The sequence below is a fragment of the Ursus maritimus genome, unplaced genomic scaffold (genome assembly GCF_017311325.1).
Source record: "Ursus maritimus isolate PB19 unplaced genomic scaffold, ASM1731132v1 scaffold_13, whole genome shotgun sequence".
Taxonomy (NCBI): Eukaryota; Metazoa; Chordata; class Mammalia; order Carnivora; family Ursidae; genus Ursus; species Ursus maritimus.
Window position 1 is genome coordinate 55085468 of NW_024423675.1, and position 20667 is coordinate 55106134.

At 44.5% G+C, this 20667-nt stretch overlaps 1 protein-coding gene across 1 annotated transcript in view; it reads left to right on the plus strand.

Moving 5' to 3' along the window:
* The window catches only part of PLEKHG1 (pleckstrin homology and RhoGEF domain containing G1), a 218637-nt gene that overhangs the window by 185783 nt on the left and 12187 nt on the right, over window positions 1-20667 (plus strand). Inside the window, exons 7-15 of the mRNA XM_040627958.1 lie at window positions 175-325; window positions 3708-3839; window positions 6049-6231; window positions 6317-6412; window positions 6582-6668; window positions 12772-12805; window positions 15183-15278; window positions 16795-16833; window positions 18548-18570. Of these exons, the coding sequence (XP_040483892.1) occupies window positions 175-325; window positions 3708-3839; window positions 6049-6231; window positions 6317-6412; window positions 6582-6668; window positions 12772-12805; window positions 15183-15278; window positions 16795-16833; window positions 18548-18570 (841 nt within the window). The remainder of the gene's footprint in view (window positions 1-174; window positions 326-3707; window positions 3840-6048; window positions 6232-6316; window positions 6413-6581; window positions 6669-12771; window positions 12806-15182; window positions 15279-16794; window positions 16834-18547; window positions 18571-20667) is intronic.

Consider the following 20667-nt stretch of genomic DNA (forward strand, 5'->3'; position numbering starts at 1 on the left):
TTTTCTAGTGCCTTTTTCTAATCCATCCACCCAAAGAGACACCTTTTTCTAATTTGCCCAGAGGCATTTTAGTCTAGCTCTGGCTCCGTTGCTATGCTACCTGGTTTAGGGCATTTAAAACTTGAATACCCATCTCATTATTACAATTTAGGTAAAAATGTATCCTTCTTGCAGGTCAGTAGCTGTGCTTACAGAATGCATGCAGAACAAGGTGCTGGCCAAATTCTTCAGGGAGCGTCAGGAAACTCTGAAACACTCACTGCCTCTGGGGTCCTATCTCTTGAAACCAGTTCAGCGGATTCTCAAATATCATCTCCTTTTGCATGTAAGTTTCTGCCTGCCCTTGAGTACTTTCCAGGGGATGGCGATTTTGTGCGTCTATTAAGCTTCGGGGGGAAAAATATCAGAAAAGGCTGTGGACATATGGAAACGTTTTTCACAGTCATACTTTACAACAGACTAATCTGCTTTGAGGAATTAGAGATATTTATATTCCGGGCCTGCAGCGCCATTGACACCAGCCAAGTGAAAAGATTCGTTTTAACTCTGATTCTGATAGGGCTTAGGAGTACCTCGCTCTGGGCAGTGAACAGTTTCAGGCACAGAGCTATCACCTTAATGAAAAACAGATTTTTGTGTGTTTTGTTTTATCTCCACGAGCCTAGATTCAGTAAGCAGTTGGGCAGGAGAGCTATCTGTCAGAGATTGGCTTTTGTAGGAGCAAAGAGAAGGGGCTGGAAAAAGAGAAGACCGATGAGTGGTGTGAGGAATGATCTTTGAGCTTAGTATCACTTCAGGGTTTTTATTGCATTTCCCATTATTTGTACACAATGCAAGGAGGCTTTAGAAACAAGGGTAGACATAGCTCTCACAGACTCATGTCTTCCCTTTAAGGAAGTTGATAAAATTGGGGGAAAGTTTTGTTGCAAGTAATTTTTGTTGGGTCGGTAGGATTGGATTGCCCTCAAAACACAAGAAAGACCTCAGGCAGTGGTCAGGGTCCAGGCTCTGGGTTCAAATCCTGTAAATCGTCCACGTTCACTGTGGCTTATAGGCAGTCCATCAAAATGAGCTATTGTTTTTGTTTTATTATTTTAAACTACATTAAAATCTTAAGATTTTAATCCAGAGCTCTTACCTGTATCACCATGCTTGCAATTTATATGTATCTCTTTTTAAATGATTCCAGGTTCCCAGCTTGGATAATCACTCCAGTTTTGCTCAGTTCACACACATCTACAATTTTAAGAACGCTTATTGTCCAACTTTGCTAGAAATTTCTCAGCTCTGTCGGTTTGCCTGGGTGGCTCATGTTTGGAGAATCGTGTGTCCTGTGAAGCCACATCAGGGATATCACTCTAATTGTTCAATTAATACTCATGACCCCTTAGATTAGTGGGATTAATTGGCTAAACCAGTGTCCAAATCATGCTGAGATGATACCTGTACCAGGATAGATCTCTGCTGGACTGTGCTAATATGGCATTTAAGACTAGTGTGTCTCAATAATCTCTAAATATAGCCTTCTAGATAGGTGGCCATGAATCAAAAGCAAAGTCTAAGATGGCAGTTACTTAAGCATGTGAAACATAACAAGTCAGGATCCTTACAAAAAGGTAATTGATAGGGGAAAATAGCCCCTACCCTCTAAATTAGGAGCTGGTGTCTTAGTTTAGGCTACTATGAGAAAATACCATAGCCTGGGTGGCTTCAATAGCAAACATTTATTTCTCACAGTTCTGGAGGCTGGAAGACCAAGATCAAGGTGCCAGTCTCGTCAGGTTCTGATGGTGTCGCCGTCCTGGGTTGCATTCTTGTTTCCTTAGGTGGTGGAAAGAGGCAAGAGAACTTCCTGGGGTTTCCTTTTATAAGAACACTAATCCCATCCGTGAGGGCTCCACCCTCATGACCCAATCACCTCCCAAAGGCCCCACCTCCTAAGACCAGCACAATGGGCGTTAGGATTTCAACATGTGGCTTTGGGGGCTGGGGGGAACACACACATTCCATCCATAACAGCTGGTAATGAAGAACAGTGGTTAGATTAATCAGAAACTAACTTCTGGTTGCCTTTGAAGTATTTTTGCTTTTATGGGTGATTTAGAGTGTTCCTTCTGTGTCACTTACATCACTTCAAAGTTGTGTAGCCATCCATGAAGATCCGCACCGAAATACGCTCTGTACTCCTAAGCCTGTTTGTTGTTGAACAGGATTGCCTCTCAGACCAAAAGAAGAAATTATTATTTTTTTTAATCTGCTCTTGATCTGGAGCTTACCTGGGAGCTGTTATTTTAGCAGTAAAGTTTCATAGAACCTTTCTAATAGCTGAGTCCGAGTGTGGAAAAAAAATGCAAATTCCTTCCCAGTTTCTAGCTAGATGGAAAACGTGAGTATTTCGTAAAAGTAAACAGAGATTTACAAAGTAGGACTATAAAATAATGGAACTAACCTTCGTAAGTTATACCATAAGATTCAACCTCCATCCTTTGGCTTAATGATTATGCACATCATCGATGTCTCAAAAATGATCTAATGGACTATAATATCTTTTTACTATTTTGCCTGTTTATATAGGTTACTGTTATCATTTTAAGAAGATAGAACTTCAACTTAATAAGCATTTATTGACCACCCAGCTCTCTGGTAGTTACTATTAAGTAGATAAAGAAATAAATGATACAACAGTCCCTCTCCATAGGTTCTCGAGGGGTCTAGGGACATGTGTCTTATGTGCTGGAAAGAATTAGAGCAGAGGGGCTCCTGGGTGGCTCAGTCGTTAAGCGTCTGCCTTCGGCTCAGGGCGTGATCCTGGAGTCCTGGGATCGAGCCCCACATCAGGCTCCTCCGCTGGGAGCCTGCTTCTTCCTCTCCCGCTCCCCCTGCTTATGTTCCCTCTCTCGCTGGCTGTCTCTATCTCTGTCAAATAAATAAAAAAATTCCCATAATGCCGGGATCACGCCCTGAGCCGAAGGCAGCGCTTAACCGCTGTGCCACCCAGGCGCCCCTGAATAAATAAAATCTTAAAAAAAAAAAAAAAGAGAGAGAGCAGAGATCACGTCCCTTTCGTGTCCCTGGGATTGTGGAACTCCAGTGCTAAGCTGAGTGCTGATCCCCAGAGAATAGTTGAATCATGAGATCGTCCTCAACACTGTGAAGACTTGTCTTTCATGAACTTCGTTTGGGGCTTTAAAGCCTTGACTACATGAAAAGACACTTGCTATAAGACATACTTTTAAAGGTAATGTCCACTCTGTTGTTCAGTCTGTTACATAGTCCTGTGTGACACATTTTATTTCCTCTGGGAGAAAAAGGAAGTATGTCTTCTATCCTGTAAGGGTGAGAACTCTATTACGTTGGCCACTAGGAAGCTCCGAAGTCTCCAACCGTAATAGCAGTCTTGTATCTGTTGTAAGTGTAGCAGCTCTATGAGACTTAAGGAACTGTATCATGTTTTCTTTTATCCTCCTCCTCGTGAAACTCTGATCCACTTCTATGTTTCCTCCCCCCATTTTCATTCCTATCTTACCATTTCTTTGCAGGTCTATTCTGGTACGTTCTCTCAGACTCTTAAGGCACGATGGTGGTGTGTAAATAAACAGGCAAAAGGGAAATATGAGGAACTAATCACAGAGATGCTGTGTGTGCCATTGGGGATATGAGAAAAAAATGAAAATAACTAGTTCTCTCTCTCCTTTTTTTTTTTAAAGGAAATAGAAAATCACCTTGACAAGGACACAGAAGGCTACGATGTGGTGCTTGATGCTATCGACACGATGCAGCGAGTGGCCTGGCACATCAACGACATGAAGAGGAAGCACGAGCACGCGGTCCGGTTGCAGGTGAACCCTCGAGACGGCGGCGCCTGGCGGTGCTGCGGGGGCCCTGGCTTAGTACCATTCTTTCTTTCTTTTTTTTTTTTTTTTTTAAGATTTTATTTATTTGAGAGTGAGAGAGAGCATGAGCAGGGGTGGGGCAGAGGGAGAGGGAGAAGCAGACTCCCCACTGAGCAGGGAGCGCGATGTGGGGACTCGATCCCAGGACCCTGGGATCATGACCTGAGCCGAAGGCAGATGCTTCACCGACTGAGCCCCAGGCCCGCCTGCCATTTTCCAAATCAGATATTAAGGCTGCCCAAGTGTTGCATTTCATCCATGGTCTTGATCGTAGGTCTCTCTAAAGAAAGATCAGGACGTGGCTAATTCTAATCACTGTGTAAGGTGGAATTTAAGAGAAGTCACTTGATAACTTTTAAACGAATCGTTCGCTCGTAGCCCCTCCAATTCCCCAAGTTATAAGTTGGAGTCTCCTGCACCCTTACCTTATGTTAATTACAGATAAGTAATTCTTGTTGGAAGCCACTTTCTCAAAGCTGTTGCAAGGGTTTTTGAGCCTCACTTCCTGTCTCCCTAGTGAATGCAGAATCGTGGGTTGGTACGTGTGCGATATGGGGCGGGGACTCAGAGGAAAGAGAGCCCGAAAGCAGGTTCCTCGCAGTTCCACTTGGTATGAAGCTCACCAGCGCACGCCAAAGGCCTCATTTCTAAAACAAGACAGACAAGAGCTTTGCTAAGGCTCTTTCCAGCACCAACATTTTGGACCCTAAATCCACAGAGGCATTTGATAAGTGCTAAGCCAATGATCATGTCCCAGGCACTATTTAAAAAACAAAAGGTCAGGCACCTGGGTGGCTCAGTCGGTTACGCGTCTGCCTTCAGCTCCGGTCATGACCTTGGGGTTCTGGGATAGAGTCCCGCATGGGGCTCCCTGCTTAGCGGGGAGTCTGCTTCTCCCCTCTCCCTTTGCCCCTCCCTCAACCCCCACTTGTGCTCTCTCACTCTCAAATAAATAGTCTTAAAAAAAAAAATAAAAACAAAAGGTCATGTGGACCTAGAGGCTGGTCACGGGCTCCTGCGTGTCCCTGGAATGAGACATGAAAGCCCAGGTGACTCCACGCTGTGCAGGGCGCCTGTGCCCAACTCAAGAAAAAAGGTACAGTATTCAGCTCATAAATTTAAACAAAACTCTAGGATTCATCTGTAGGCGGCCAGAGTATTGTGTGATGGAATTGACGCTCAAAAATTGAGGGAAGGTGACATTCTCATCTTCCAGGCCATGTCTGGTTTTTATAACAGTCAGAAAAGGTTTAATGTGTCATCAGCCATGTGTTCTGTGGACATAATGTCCATTGCATATTCAGAAATGGCTAAATGACCGGTTTTTCATACCTTATAAATCTGTTTGGCATTCTGAACACACTGCTAGCTCAGGCTCTGGCTCGGACGTCTGTCTCCATTTCTATCCGTTTCTACTTGCAACCAGTGAAATTTGAGGTTGTCCTATGGGCTGCTTAATTAAATGCTGTTTGTATTTTCATCTTTCAAAACAATAAAAAATCAGCTTCCTTAAAACACATTAATATGGATGTACAGTACATCCCAAAGATACTTCAAAGTCATGTTCTCAATTTATATGTATCAAGTACCATTTAAAACATAGTGGCTGACGAACTTCATTTCCTTTCTCCAAATAAATGGGATTAATATCAGGGAATTTCTAAGATGTATCTCCCGTGACTTCCCATAGACCTTAGTTTTGAGTTACTTATATGTGGTTTGGATTTCAGTTTCTGGAAGAAGGTTTGTGCCTCAATACCTCTGAAGGTTTTTGTGCAGAGAATAGGGGTGACAAGGTCAAGGGAAAGATGCCTATTGGAGAAGGTCACCTACCTGTGGCCTCTTCACCCAGCTTTTGAGAGACATAACTGCTGTCGCCAGCCATAGAAGAGGGGTTATCACGGAATGGAAATAAGTAATTGGCAACTCATCAACTAAGAGCTTGATTGATTTCTGTTCAGCCTTTAGTGACAGCCCCCATAAGTGTGGATTTAGGTCAGGGATCACTGGACCCCATCGGACACCAAGTAGATCCGTTAGACCCGATCAGAGACAGTTAGACACCGTTCTTGAGACGCGGCAAATGGGCCACGTTGCCCTTGCCGCCAGGTCCTGCCACCTCCTGTTTGATCACACGGAATGGTCACTTTTTCAGGAGATACAGAGTCTGCTCACTAACTGGAAGGGGCCAGACCTGACCAGCTACGGGGAACTGGTGCTGGAGGGCACCTTTCGCATCCAGCGGGCCAAGAACGAGCGCACGCTCTTCCTCTTTGACAAGCTGCTGCTCATCACGAGGAAGCGAGACGACACGTTTACGTACAAAGCCCACATCCTGGTAGGTGGGAATGTCGGTCAGGGGCCAGGGCTTCGTTCCGTTCTCTCCCCGGCGTGCCTCACGCTCTCTCTGCTCTCCGGCTCAGTGTGGCAACCTCATGCTTGTGGAAGTGATACCGAAGGAGCCGCTCAGCTTCACCGTCTTCCACTATAAGAACCCGAAGCTGCAGCACACAGTGCAGGTAACAGCAGGCCCTCCCCTCCCTGCGGGGCTCGCTCTTGGAAGTGAGGAGCGCCGTGGGCTCTGGCCACACGGTGTATTTCCAGCTTGTCGAGGGCTATCGGAGGGTCTGAATCTTGTGAGTTGGTGGAGGCATGAGTCGTCTCACTGTCCACATTGCCGTCTGGTAGGCTAAATCCCAGCAGGACAAACGCCTGTGGGTTCTGCACCTGAAGAGACTGATCCTGGAGAACCACGCGGCCAAGATTCCGGCTAAGGTAAGACGATGGGGTCAACAAACAGTAAAACGTGAAGGAGTCCAAGTCCCAGAAGGCAGCCTGACAGTAATAAATATTCGCCTTGAAAATAAAGACAATTGAGAGAGAAGATACGAATGGGATCAGCTAAAGCAGTCAGGTTTATTAAGATGACTCACATATAGGGAGATTGTCAAAGGTGTTTGTTTGTTTTTAAATTTAATTTATTTGAGAGAGAGAGCATGAGGAGGGGGAGGGAGAGAAGTAGAGGGAGAGGGAGAGAATCCTCAAGCAGACCCCTACTCAGCATGGAGTCCGACGCAGGGCTGGATCCCAGGACCCTGAGATCATGACCTAAGCCAAAACCAAGAGTCAGACACTGAACCGACCGAGCCACCCAGGCGCCCCAAAGGGTTTGTTTCCTTTTTTATTGTTGTTGTTATATTTTCTTTTTGGGCTTGAGCAAAGAAAAAATAAGGAAAAGACTACAAGAAAATTTCTAGAGAACTAGTAGGAAACAGTTGTGAGAAGTATTCAAAGCTACACCTATTGTGAAGAGAGCTAGCTTAGGTTCTGTGGGAATGTTAGGGAAAGAAGATTCCTCAGCTATGAAGGAATTTGTAGATGAGGGACCTAGCCATATATACAACAAACTGTTTGCCAAAGAGGATGAATTAATAGAGGTGTAAGCCAGGTGTTGTGGAAGGATAAAGTATTCAATTACAGTTGAATGGGGAAAGGAAGGAAATACCTTTTACCTCAGTCTTGAAGGATGAGGAATATTTTTATTAGATGGAGGAAGAAGAAAAACCAAACTGAGAGAACAGCATAACAAAAAGAGATGTGACTGGGTGCACCGTGTTCGCAGCACACAGACTGCGCGTAGGTGGAAGGGCTGGGTCCTCAGGAGGTGGAGCAGGCGGGGAGGCTGGAGAAGTGGAAGCCAGTCGCTGGGATACGAAGGCCTTTGAAGGCACACAGGAAGGAGTCTGACTGCATTGGTGGTAGGAAACTACCGAGGGCTCTGGAGGAAGGCAATGGCGTGGTCTCTCCTGTGTTCTGCGAGTGTAACCTTAGGGACAGGGTGATAAAGGAGCTGAAGGAGTGACACTGGGGGGAGGAGAAGAATTGGCAAGCCACCACAGTACTCTAGAAAAGAGATGAGGACCTCGGGGAGCCCCAGCAACAGAGGGTGGCGGGTGCAAAAGCTCCCAGAGAGGCAGAGGGAACGGGATATTGCCCACTAGGTGCACGACAAGAGCGAAATAGGAGGCAAAGATGAGTCAGGGGTTGGGCCCAGAACACAGTGTTGAGCTCTGAGAGAAGCTGCCAAGGGGACGAACCGGTTGGATGGGAGCAAGGAGGAGCTCTCACTGTTGGTGTGCGCGGGTGAGTCAGCCCAGGTGGAAATTCAGGTCTTGGAAGCTGCCAGTCTGGAGGCTGTCTTGACACAGACAGTCACTGAAGCCCTGAGCTTTGCTAGGACCGCCCATGAAAGTGTGTAAAGGAAAGAACCCCTGGGAATCGCAACATCTCCGTCACCTGCGAGCCGGTGGAGACTGAACCACCAAAGGGAGAGGGACCAGGGAGGCAGTAAGAAAACCGAAGGAGAAAGGCGTGGGGACAAAGGAAAGAAAGGATCCCAAGGAGGGAGAGGGTAAAAAGAGTCTCAAATGCTGTGGATGTCACAACAGATTCAAACAGGAACGTAGATACTCAGTTTGGCAACTAAGAGAGCAGGGAGAGCTTGCAGGGCTTTGGAGAGAAAAGCGGAAATGAGAAGCCCCAGACCGAGTGCAGACTTTAACCAAGTTCAGAAAAGATGCAAGGACTCAGTCCTTCCACCTTGAGGAGAGGTGAGGTCAGAGCAAGACACTGGTGTAGGTAAAGAACACCGTGGACGTGACCGTGGGCGGCGGGAAGGAGAGCGTAAGGATAAGCAGTGGGGCGCTCTTTGGACTCCACCTTGGGAAGCCGGAGAGTGGGATCAGGAGCTCTGGGTGAGAGGGTCACCTGGGAAAGCTGAAACCTCCTTCCCAGACCTGGGAGAGGAGAAAGATGAGACAGGACCGAGGACCTTTGAGATGGACTTGGGTGAAGATCTAGAGTTTGATTTCCCTGGAGTTGGTGATGATGTCATGTGTCGGGTGGGGGGAGCCCGGGTGGGTTTGGGCGCCTGAGGGAAAGCAGCAAGGCTCAGAACACTTGCTGAAGGAAATGGACCAGTCTGTAGGGGTGACTACAATAATTTGTGCATCCACGACCTGAATGAAATAGGCCACCACGAATCAGTGTGATGAGGTCGTTTGGAAATCTGCTCAGCAACTTGGACACTAGCGTTGAGGAACCACAGCTCAGGGGGTGGGCGCCAGCAGAGCCACTAACGGGGACGATCAGCCGCACATGGGAAGGTGGGCGCCAGTCAGCACAGCGACCGAGCGTGATTCCCAGGCTGAGCGGAGAGCGAAGCCAACAGAGGGAATAGGCGTGGCCTGAAGGGCCGCTGGCCTCGGAGAGTCCAGAACTGGCTCAGCCGAGTTAAAGGCGGGGGGATGGAAATACAGAGGTCTGTAGTTGAAAAGGGGACTTTTAGAGTTCTGGGTGCTGCTGAGGTCCTGGGGGCCGCGCTGATTGTGTGCTGCTGTTCTGGAATGGAGGAAAAGGTTGTCAGAGATAAAGTGCTAGGAGCTAAGGTGAGGGTGGAGAATGGCTCGTCCATGTAGGTGGTGAAACGGTCCTTGCGGGGCTGGAGAGGGAGGGACGTGGAGCTGAAGGTGGGATGGCGGTCACGGGAATCGAACTGGGGGCTGAGGGAGAATTAGGACCAGGGACATTTCTGAGAAAGGAGCGTCTGTTTGCTCTGCGTGTTTTGAAAGGCATTTGAAGCTCGTTCTCAGGGGCTGTCAGCACTGATTTGGTGCCCAGGAAATGACTGTGCATAGGTGTGTGCTTAAGTTAAGCAGGAGTCTCTATTCATCAGGGTGTTGTGAGACGGAGGGTAGCTCATGCAGAGAAGTGATTGCGTTTTCTCCATGGTTAGTTCTTCGGTTGCTGGCCCTGTGCCTTGGAATGCCCTGAGCAATGACAAAGTGTCTTTGATACGCCCCACCCACGGTTCACCTGTCTCCTGGGAAAATCAAAGCTGCCAAAGGATTCTGAAAGGCCATTACAAAACCAGACCAGCTTGCATACCTGTCCTCTTTCTCCCACACAAGACGTGGTATTCCAGCCCCTTCTCCCTTCAGGCGTTGAAATGGTTCATCTAGTCACCACAGATTGCACTTTTTTACCCAGATTCCTGACCCTTTTTGAATCTAAACATTATTTTTTCAGCTACAACTTCTGGAGCACACATACAGTGTGCTAACTCCTTTGCATTTCGCCCTCAGCAAAACACCTTCTGAGGAAGGTTTTACTCTCCCCATTCGAGAGAAGAAAAACAGAAGCTCAGTGACGTATAACTGCTCTGCCCAAGTTTATACAGCTCCTACGTGACTGAGCCTGTCAGACCCAGGTCTGTCTGGGTGCAGGGAGCAAGCCTTAGCCACACTGCTCCCAGTGGCAATGAAAATACACTTATTTAATGTACTTGATCCACTATGATGTTATAATAATTTTCTACTTTATTTAAGCAGGTTTATTATTTTTTTTAATGATTTTTTATTATATTATGTTAGTCACCATACAGTACATCCCCGGTTTCCGATGTAAGGCTCGATGATTCATTAGTTGTGTATAACACCCAGTGCACCATGCAATACGTGCCCTCCTTACTACCCATCACCGGACTATCCCATTCCCCCACCCCCCTCCCCTCTGAGGCCCTCAGTTTGTTTCTCATAGTCCATAGTCTCTCATGTTTCATTCCCCCTTCTGATTACCCCCCCTTTCTTTATCCCTTTCTTCCCCTACCGATCATCCTAGTTCTTATGTTCCACAGATGAGAGAAATCATATGATAGTTGTCTTTCTCTGCTTGACTTATTTCACTTAGCATTATCTCCTCCAGTGCCGTCCATGTTGTAGCAAATGTTGAGAACTCGTTCTTTCTGATTGCTGAGTAATATTCCATTGTATATATGGACCACAACTTCTTAATCCAGTCATCTGTTGAAGGGCATCTCGGCTCCTTCCACGATTTAGCTATTGTGGACATTGCTGCTATGAACATTGGGGTGCATATGGCCCTTCTCTTCACTACGTCTGTATCTTTGGGGTAAACACCCAGTAGCGCAATGGCTGGATCATAGGGTAGCTCAATTTTTAACTTTTTAAGGGACCTCCACACTGTTTTCCAGAGTGGCTGTACCAACTTGCATTCCCACCAACAATGTAGGAGGGATCCCCTTTCTCCACATCCTCTCCAACAATTGTTGTTTCTTGCCTTGTCTATTTTTGCCATTCTAACTGGCGTAAGGTGGTATCTCAGTGTGGTTTTGATTTGAATTTCCTTGATGGCTAATGATTTTGAACATTTTTTCATGTGTCTGTTAGCCATTTGTATGTCTTCATTGGAAAAGTGTCTGTTCATATCTTCTGCCCATTTTTTGATTTGTTTATTTGTTTCTCGTGTATTGAGTTTGAGAAGTTCTTTGTAGATCTTGGATACCAGTCCTTTATCTGTAGTGTCATTTGCAAATATATTCTCCCATTCCGTGGGCTGCCTCTTAGTTTTTCTGACTGTTTCCTTGGCTATGCAGAAACTTTTAATCTTGATGAAGTCCCATAAATTCATTTTATCTTTTGTTTCTCTTGCCTTTGGGGATGTGTCATGAAAAAGGTTTAAGCAGGTTTATTATTAAGTTGAAATTTTCACTTCTCTCTTCAAGACTTTTTCTTAAATCTTTTTCTCCAAAGCTTTCAAAATCTGTTTATTCCTATTAAATAAAAGAAATGCATAATGGGGAATTTTTGTAAACATCAAAAAAAAGTCTGACCGTCTAACACCGTTACCACAAGCTGCTGGAAATTCATCTGTGTGGCTCCCAACCTCCTTCCGGTCTTTCAATTCAGGGATGGTCCCTGGCTGACTCCTAGAGGAAAATGTGGGAATAGTACATTTCTGAAATTAAATGTCAAGATGGGGAAAAAAAGATATTGAGTTCTTAAAGCTTAAGTTTAGAGATACGAGGAAACTTCTTGGAAATAGCCCTTTTGTTTATTCATGTACATGATACATACACTAATCTCCTCTAGACTGAGAATAAATCTGAAAGTAGAGCCTTCTGCATATTACGTATCCACCTGGTTCGGGAAGTGCACTGCACAGAAATTGAGCTCACGTCTGTGTTTGAAATTAATACTAACTAGTAATCCCAAACTGACTATATGATAAAAATATCAATGTCATAAAAATCTAACCATTTGTTTTCTCAAACTTAAGGTGGTTGCATCAAGGCTTTTTTTTTTTTTAACCTCCCTCCTTTTTTTTTGTAACTAAGTATTACCATTTAGCCTAAATATTTTTACTGTGCTATCAGAGATTATGGCAAAATACAATTAAATTATTTTTAAGGTGATTTTAGCCCAATGTTTGTAGGTTAGGTCACACGACCCTTGAACTATGAAAATGACACGGGGGAGCAAGATAGGCTGCCTAAAGTAATTTTTCCCCCTCTTTGAATCCTCAGGCGACATGGTGCATGTTAGGATGATTAACTTTCTTTTTGTATTGCCCTAAACATTAATACCATTGGCAGCAATAACAATAAAAAGAAGCCTCAAAGCATTAAAGCTGCAAAGGTTGGGGTTGAGGGGAGAGGAAAGCCAGAGTAGAGGATTATCCGGTCCAATCCCTTGGCAGGAGGGTGGTAACTTCGTTGGGTTGAGTGCCTGTCATCTGGGCCTAGCACCAACCCTGAAAGATGGGTCCTATCTTGCCGTTTGTGGCCTCCTTCCAGATGGGGGCGGTAAGCTTAGCTCCCCACAGGAGGGCGCTCGTCTGCTTGAAGCCCTTGAACTATGTGTTAATGCCTCAAAGAAATAATGAGTTCTTGAAAGCTTTTCGTAAATCCCTTCTTCAGGTGGGATAGTATAGGTAATATAGGTCTTCTGTATGACAATGGGTAATTTAAAGAAGAAACAAGAAGTAATTGCAATTTATAGCTATACTTTCTTTCTTTCAGGCCAAGCAAGCGATACTTGAAATGGATGCCATTCGTAAGTTTTGTTCTCTTAATACAATTTGAAATTTTCTTGTCTCCTTGCGTCTCTCGTATTTTCTAGCTTAGAGTTGATAAAAATGTCAGTCGTAAGAAAGGAACAGCTCTCTATTCACTGTGTTAACAAACAGAGCCGGCAGACAGTATAATCTCTTCTTAACACATTGACTTGTTTGTTCACTGATTTCTCCTGGTTTGTCTATGAGTCACCTGATGGCTGAACACATGTCTAGATTTCTGTATCAACGAAGAATGTGAGACCTGCTGCCAGGGTCAGTTCTTACCCTCCCCTCCACCACCACCAGAAATTAAGGTTTCGCATACAGTTCCCACCACACCCCATTGGAGGGAGATCTCTGTTGATTACCTGCAAGAATCATGCCAACGAAATAGTTAATGGTTTCCCTGATTTCAAAATTACAACTGCCCCACAAATGTGATTGTATTTCTAGGCTTGGAAAACAGGCAGAAAATAAATAGAGGTGAGGTCTGTCCTACAAAATAAAACCTCGTTCAACAACATTTATCACATCCTTGTTCTCTCCCAGATTAAACAATAAAAAGAGAATCGATGGCTTTGAAGACTTACAACCGGGTCTAATAAAAACTTTTACCTACAGCATTTGAAATAACTTACTTTTGAGGAATCTTTCCCCAGGTGCAAAGGGTGATTCACATACCGTCCACACAGCTGGTGGTTAGCTCTGCTGGGGAAATAAAGATAAGCACCCCACCACGTGGCTGAGACCCCCCAATGTCATGCCCTGCAGCTCCTGAGAGAGGACATGAGGTGACCCCTGTGAGAGGTCTAGGCTGGGGCCCACTGCCTGCTTCTCTAAAGCCCCCCGTTTTATTCAGTGGAAAAGCTCTTTAAGTTTTTTTTTTTTTTTTTTTTTTTTAATGAAAACACTCTAAAGAGAAGGCAAGGTCAAGGATGAGCATGTTAGATTTAAGAGAAAAGGTGGGAGAAAGATGGGGGTCTGCTATTGCTGTGACTGACTTCATTCAACAGAACCGAGTCCTCGTTCCCAGCCTCTGCGCTAGTTCGCGGACACCAGGAAGGTTCTGTGAGGGCGCAGAATGATTCCAAGCCACTGATTGGTGCCACGTGCCTTTCTTCCAAGCCCAGGACTAGGCCAGAGCAACCCAGCCTGGGAAAATCCCCTCATTTGCCCTACGTTGACTTTGGACTTGGCTGGGTATGAGCAGAGCAGACCAGTCCGTTGGGCCAAATGACCTCATTTATGTAACTTTGCTACTGGCAGTGGACAAATGTGTGGTCTTTACAATCCTCGGAACTCTCTCGAGCTTTGGACACCCTTGAAGAGCCTTAACCCTATTGCAGCCACGTCCTAACACTGTTTACCCTCAGGCTTCAGATGATCAATGAAAGTGCTAGAGTATTTTAGGATTAGACCCAATTTTCTTTCTTTTTCCTTTCTTTCATTTTTTTTTTTTAAGTAGGCTTCATGCCCAATATGGAGTCCAATAAGGGGCTTGATCTCACAACTCTGAGATCAAAACCTGAGCTGAGATCAAGAGTCTGATGCTTAACCAGCTGCGCCAACCAGGCGCCCCCTAGACCCAATTTTCTTAATCTGAAGTCTGTGTACCCCTTAGATAGGTAGAAAGACATAAACTGTGAAATGAAATGAAAATCCCTTTTCCGGTAGGAGAACCTAGAGCATTCATCACATGTTCAAAAGAGCAATGTCTAGAAAAGTATGAAGAGTCGCTGCACTGGAGGACAGCTTCCGTGGGCAGGAGTAGCTCGACAGCCTCCACCTCCAAGCCAGGCACAGACGCCTCGCAAAATCGCACCTGCAGTGAATTCTCCAGACGCTTTGCCCTGACAGAGCGCCTGTTGTGGCCCATCACGGCGGTCAGCCTGTCAGGGGCCGTGCTCACAGTTCAGCTGCAGTGGTGTTGACGTCGGTAGAATTTTCTGACCTCTGTGGGTCATTGAGTTGCAGATGACCCTGAGCGGCAGTAGGGGGTTAAGCACACCTTCCACATTTGAACGACTTCCTACAAAGGGTTAAAGACAATGGTTATGGCTCTTTTCTGCTAGTGAGGGAAAAAGGAGAATACGTAGGAGAGCGTGTGCGTGTGTGTGCGTGTGGGTGGGTGTGTAAGAGAGAGCCCGAGAGCACACACGTGTGGGAGAAAGGCAGCTTACCTTGCTCACGGACCCCTGCAAGTCCCAATGTAAACAAAAAGTCCTGTGATATATATTCAACACCAGTTATGGAAAGGAGAGATTATACCATGTGTGATGGAAAAGAATAAATCCAGAGATACCCAAAGCAAGTCTTACGGATCTGAGAAGTCACCGAACACCTCCTTCTTATCGGTGCGTGTGGTTATCTTTTCAGATTACCCTGGCTTCTCTTACAGTCCCGAGGGAGAGACGAAAGCGTTGTGCACTTCTAAAGACGGTTCGGCTCCATATCGGCTAAGAAGAAAATCTGGTAAACAGGATGTTGTGATCAAAGTTTAATAATCTGGGGGACAAGTAACGAAAGAGCCTTTCAGTCTGCCTGTCAGGCTTTCGTTCTAAATTTTTCTCTATAACTCTCCATTTTCCGGGGAATGTAAAACATACCAATCAACTAATTTTGCTTTGCATAGCATCTTACCACTAGCATGCAGGTACTTAAAACCTGTTGACTAACACTAGGGGAAAATTGTATCCTATAAATGACACATGCAAAAGATGATTCAAACCTAAAACCTTTAACACATGTTTGCCGAACCAGACTCCATGTAGTATTCTCTTAGCCCTCAGATCTTTTTTCCATTTGAATCAGTATTTATTGAGGACCTACCTAAGCCCCTGCACTGTGTAAGGACTGGGAATGCAAGAATAAATAATAATGAGATAGTTAATAGTTTCCTAGGAGGCTGTAGTCCAGTGGGAGAGTCAAAAAGGGCAAATAAGTACCAGTCCGTATAATGGACTGTGGTAGAGACTAGGTGGGAGGAAGTGTAGAGAGACAAAGGAGAGAGAGGGGGGCCAACTCTCTCAGAAGGAGAGAGAAGGCTTCCCAGAGCAGAAGACCTGGGATGGAATCCGGGTGCCAAGGAGGCAGATGGGGCAGGACTAGCACATGCAAAGGCCCTGAGCCAGCATACCTTAGATCAGACCAGTTCTACTGCCGGTTGTTCAGCCTGTCTGGAACGTGGGAGGGAGCTGTGGGTGGAGGTGGAGGCGTGCAGGGTAAACCAGAGAAGTGGCTGGAGCTGCAGAAGGGTATGAGCCTGAACCTGCAAGCTACGGAAGGATTTTCAGCAATGAAATGTTTGCCTTCTAAAAAAGCGAATTTTGGCTTGATGTGGAAACTGAAGTAGGCTGTCCATCTAGTCTGGGGAAGAGAGGATAAAGGCCTGGATTAAGACAGTGGTGAAGGGGGGCGGCGAGGGGGGTGGTTATTAGGATCCTGCAGGACTGTGATGGATGAAAACAGGAGAAATTTAGAATGCTGTCCTGACAGCTAACTCGGGCAGGTAATGTCAGTGACAACCAGGATAGGAACTTGGATAAAAGAAGAGTTATGGGGGGAGACTGGTGACTTTGAGGCATGTTGGGTTGCTCGGTCTGTGGGCACATTGGGGAATCGTCAGATGGACAGTAAGCATCTGGGTCTGAGGCTTGGGAGAGGGGTCTGGCTTAAGGACATAAAATTGAACACTGTCACCTTATAGGTTGTGGTTAACGCTAAGGAAATTGCTCTGCTAGTTGATGGTAGGGTAGTTTGCCGTTATGTGACCCTTGATTTGCGAAGCTTAAATTTTATCCTAGAGTTTTGTCAGAGTGAATGTCTTGCTCTTAAGTGTCTCTAAGTGATGGAGATTTAGGTATATTTGATTTTAAAAAATTGTCTAGAGCTCAAATCATTTGCCTGTAAACTAATAATTCATCTATAAAGAAAAAAAAAAACCTTGACTTGGTTTTGCAAATAATGTCAGCCTTATTTTTTCTCCTAGAACCTTCCTCAAGATCACATAAAGTTTTGAAGACCAGTGGTAAGTCCTAAAATATCTTTTCTGTTTTCATTCTTGCTTCTTTCCACTAAGTCAAACTATACAAAAACATAAGCACCAGATGATTTACAGATCGACAAATTGTATTAACTTCTATAAGTAGTAGTGCCCCATTATATAATGTAAAGCCAAATGACATAAAATGTCAGCAATATAGAGAACTGGCATAAAAAGATTAATATCCCCATTATGTAAAGGAACCCCATACATCAAAGAGAAGAGAAAAAGGACTCTCTTTTAAAAGACAGAGGGGCACCTGTGTGGCTGAGCTGGTTAAGCGTCCGACTCTTGGTTTCGGCTCAGGTCATGATCTCATGGTCATGGGATCGAGCCCCGTATCAGGCTCTGTGCTCAGTGCAGAGTCTGCTTCAGAGTCTCTCTTTCTCTGTCAAATAAATAAATAAAATATTTTTAAAAGAATAATAAAAATAAAAGGCAGAGAATATAATTGGGCAGTTTCACAGAAAAAACACAAACCGTCGATAGATTTTATAAATGGACATCATGTTCGTAATCAGAAAAATCATACATTCACAGGAGATAAATAGAGAAGGGAAAGCTGTGAGCTCAACCAAAAAATACAGAAAAACAGGCGCTCCAAAACGAATGGCGTCCACATTTCTGCAACCTTTGTGGAGCAGAATTTGGTAACGCCCATTTAAATCTAAAATCCACATTTGCCTTTGACTCACCAATTTCACTTTTTTCACTTTGCATTTCACCGTGTACACTGCCTCTGTACAAGTGCTCCCCCAGGTGAGGCTGGAGCCCCGTGTGTGTGTGTGCTCTTTGCAGCATTTGTTACAGGAAGCGCATAAAATGCCCATCTGTTGGGTAAGAGTTAAATAAATTGTAGTATATCCTGGAATGCTATGTGGAATATTCTGCAGTTGTCAGAAAGAAAGGAGCACCTCCCTCCCTACTGACAAGCGTGTCCACGCACACGTAGCAGGAAACGCAATGCTGCACGTTACACCTTTATTTTACAGACAAAACCGTGTGCTGCGGTGGGCTAGGGTTAGTGGGTTTGGGAGCTGGAAAGAGGACCATCAGACTGCTGATATGGTAACTTCCACGGGGTGGGATTTGCAGAGAGGATTCGGTCACTGTTTACTTTATATGCTTCCGTAATTAAGCTATGTTTAAAGATGAGCCGCGCATCATCGAGGTATCTGAAAGGGCGTCTGTAAGGATGTGGCTACGTGCACCTGCCCCAGAAACCCACCTGTACGGCTCCTTAGCACAGCGCCAGGGTGACCCCGGTGATGAATGCTGTCTGCATCGTTCAGGGAAAACCAATAAGATGTTTAAAAATTAACAGAAGCATAGTCTTGTGTTTAAGTGATTCTCATGGCTTAGGGCATGTATTTCAGATAATACATATTTGGGGGGAAGATTTTGAAACTTATTAGCATGAATTGGTCTGTTGCTCTCAGGGATTCAGAAAGGTACTTGACGTTCAGATGTATGTAAGGTTCGGTTTGTGTGTGTGTGTGTTTCTTTTTACATATACTACAGGATATATAACGAGGGTAACTGAGAGGCATTTTCTTAGAATTAGGTCTAAAGGGCCCAAAAGCCTCTTGGGCTTCAGTTATTAACAAGTTTTAAAATCCTATAAAATACGGGTGCTTGCCTATGTATGAGATATATTTTTAATCCTCAAAAATTCCTTTAAAACCCTTTTATTTTTCAGAAACAGCACAAGACATCCAAAAGGTAAGCACGATTACATTTCTCATTTTGAAATGTTTACTTAGGCATCCCTTCTAGGTACCCTTATATATCTCATCTCCAGCCTATATTCCAAATGTAAACAATTATTTTGTATTTTGAGATGGATTTAAGTAAGGACTCATCCTTATTCCCTCCTCCCTCCCCCGGCGTCATTTCTCAGAAGTAAGGCAATGATTTCTTCATCCCCCTCTCACCCCACCTCTCACCTCGAAAGCTGTAAGGTTATCGAGGATGTAATACGTGCGCCCTAAGTGCTAGTGTGGTACCCCCCACATTGCCCTGCCCCTCTGCGCATGTAAGACCGAGGCTCCTGTCTCCCGAGTGTTGCCCCCTTCTCAAAGCGTTAGCCTTCGGTCGCAGAGCTCCCCTTCTAAAAATATGGTCCTGATGCTGAGAAGTATGATCCTATGTCCTATAATGAAACTTCATTATATGAAGTTTGGACTATTCTTCCTCTGATAAAAGGTTGGGAGAGGGGGCATAAAATGGTATGCTCTAGTAGAAGATGTATACCCAAACGTGTTACCTATGAAGAACGGGTACTGTGTCCTCACCTGCGTAAACCGTGTCCAGCTGTCTACAGACCAGTCGTCTAAGTTACCAACTCTTAGAGAACTGATTGTGGTTTCTTGTTTAATATTCTTAGTCTGTAAGGATGTAGTTATGAAACTCTCTCCCCACAATTCCACTGCATCACTCCTTAGCACAGGGCCCAAGTAACCCTGTTAATAAATGCTGTATCTTTCCAGTAAATCCAATAAAATGTCCAAAAATCAATAGTCTTACCACAAAGTAATTAAAATTAGAGCATGTGAATTTCAGCTAGTACATATTTTTGTTTGGAAGCTTTTGAAACTTAGTTGGTTATTGTCCTGAAATATAGCACGAGATTTTGATTTTTTTTAAATCTGCATTGTTTTCATAAACAAACACTGCAGAAGGGGCCCGGCTCTTTAAGGCAGCCACACCAGGATCATGGTGCTAAGCCCTGCTCAGTACCAGGTGGGGGGAAGGCTCCACCAGCCCTAAAGATGGGATCTCAAGAGCTGGTTGGAAGCGTTCAACAATAGTGATCCAGCCAAGTCTCCCTGTGGGGACCAACTAAACCTTATAAAATTTGAAGATAAGAAAGAAGTAAAGCAATGTACTTTTTTCTTAGTAGTAAAATTCCATCTCAACACTAACAAATAATACCAAATGCAAGGAGAACAGATTTACTAATCGTTAAAGAGTTTATAACAGGAGATATTCCTTAATAATAGATTCACATTTCTCCCAGAACACGTCTTCTAAGGACATGCGTGTGTGTGTGTGTGTGTGTGTGTGTGTGTGTGTGTGTAAAGACAGAGAAAGGGGAAGGAGGGAGGGAGAGAGGGAGCAAAAGCAAGAAAGAGAGGGGGGCGGTTAAGGTCATATACATGCTGTGGATTCAGACGTGGATTCAAATCCATTTCTGTCAATCCTAAACTGTATGACTACAAGCAAGGTGGTAACCTTACCAAAACTTAGTTTTCTAACTTACAAAATTATTATAAAGACTAATGCAGAAATATGTTTTTAAAAGTGCTTAGTGCAGGAGCGCCTGGCTGGTTCAGTTGGTGGAGCCTGTGACTCTCAATCTCGGGGTTGTGAGTTCGAGCCCCACGTTGGGTGTAGAGATTACTTAAAAATAAAATCTTAAAAGGAAAAAAGTGCTTAGTACAAAATCTGGAACAAAGCAAGTGCTCCACAAGTGATTGCTATTATCATATTATTATTAATAGCCATAACGCTAAGAATATAGAAGGACAGTAGGGAAGAATGTTATCACTGCCCTAGTGAAGTTGAGGTATCTAAACCACACCCTTCTATGTTGTGCATAATCCGCATACTGATTATTTCTCAATCTAAGGGCTTCTTCACTTCTCCTGGTGATTTATCTGATGTAAAACACCAGTCTCCAAAGTCCTGCTATCTTCCTTTCAAGTAATTACCTTAAAAATATTTTTTGATATTAAAAACTCAGGTTTCCTAATTTTATAAATGTCTGGGAATCTTTCTGGGATGGAAGATTTTAAGAAGGTATTACTTCTGGCTGTT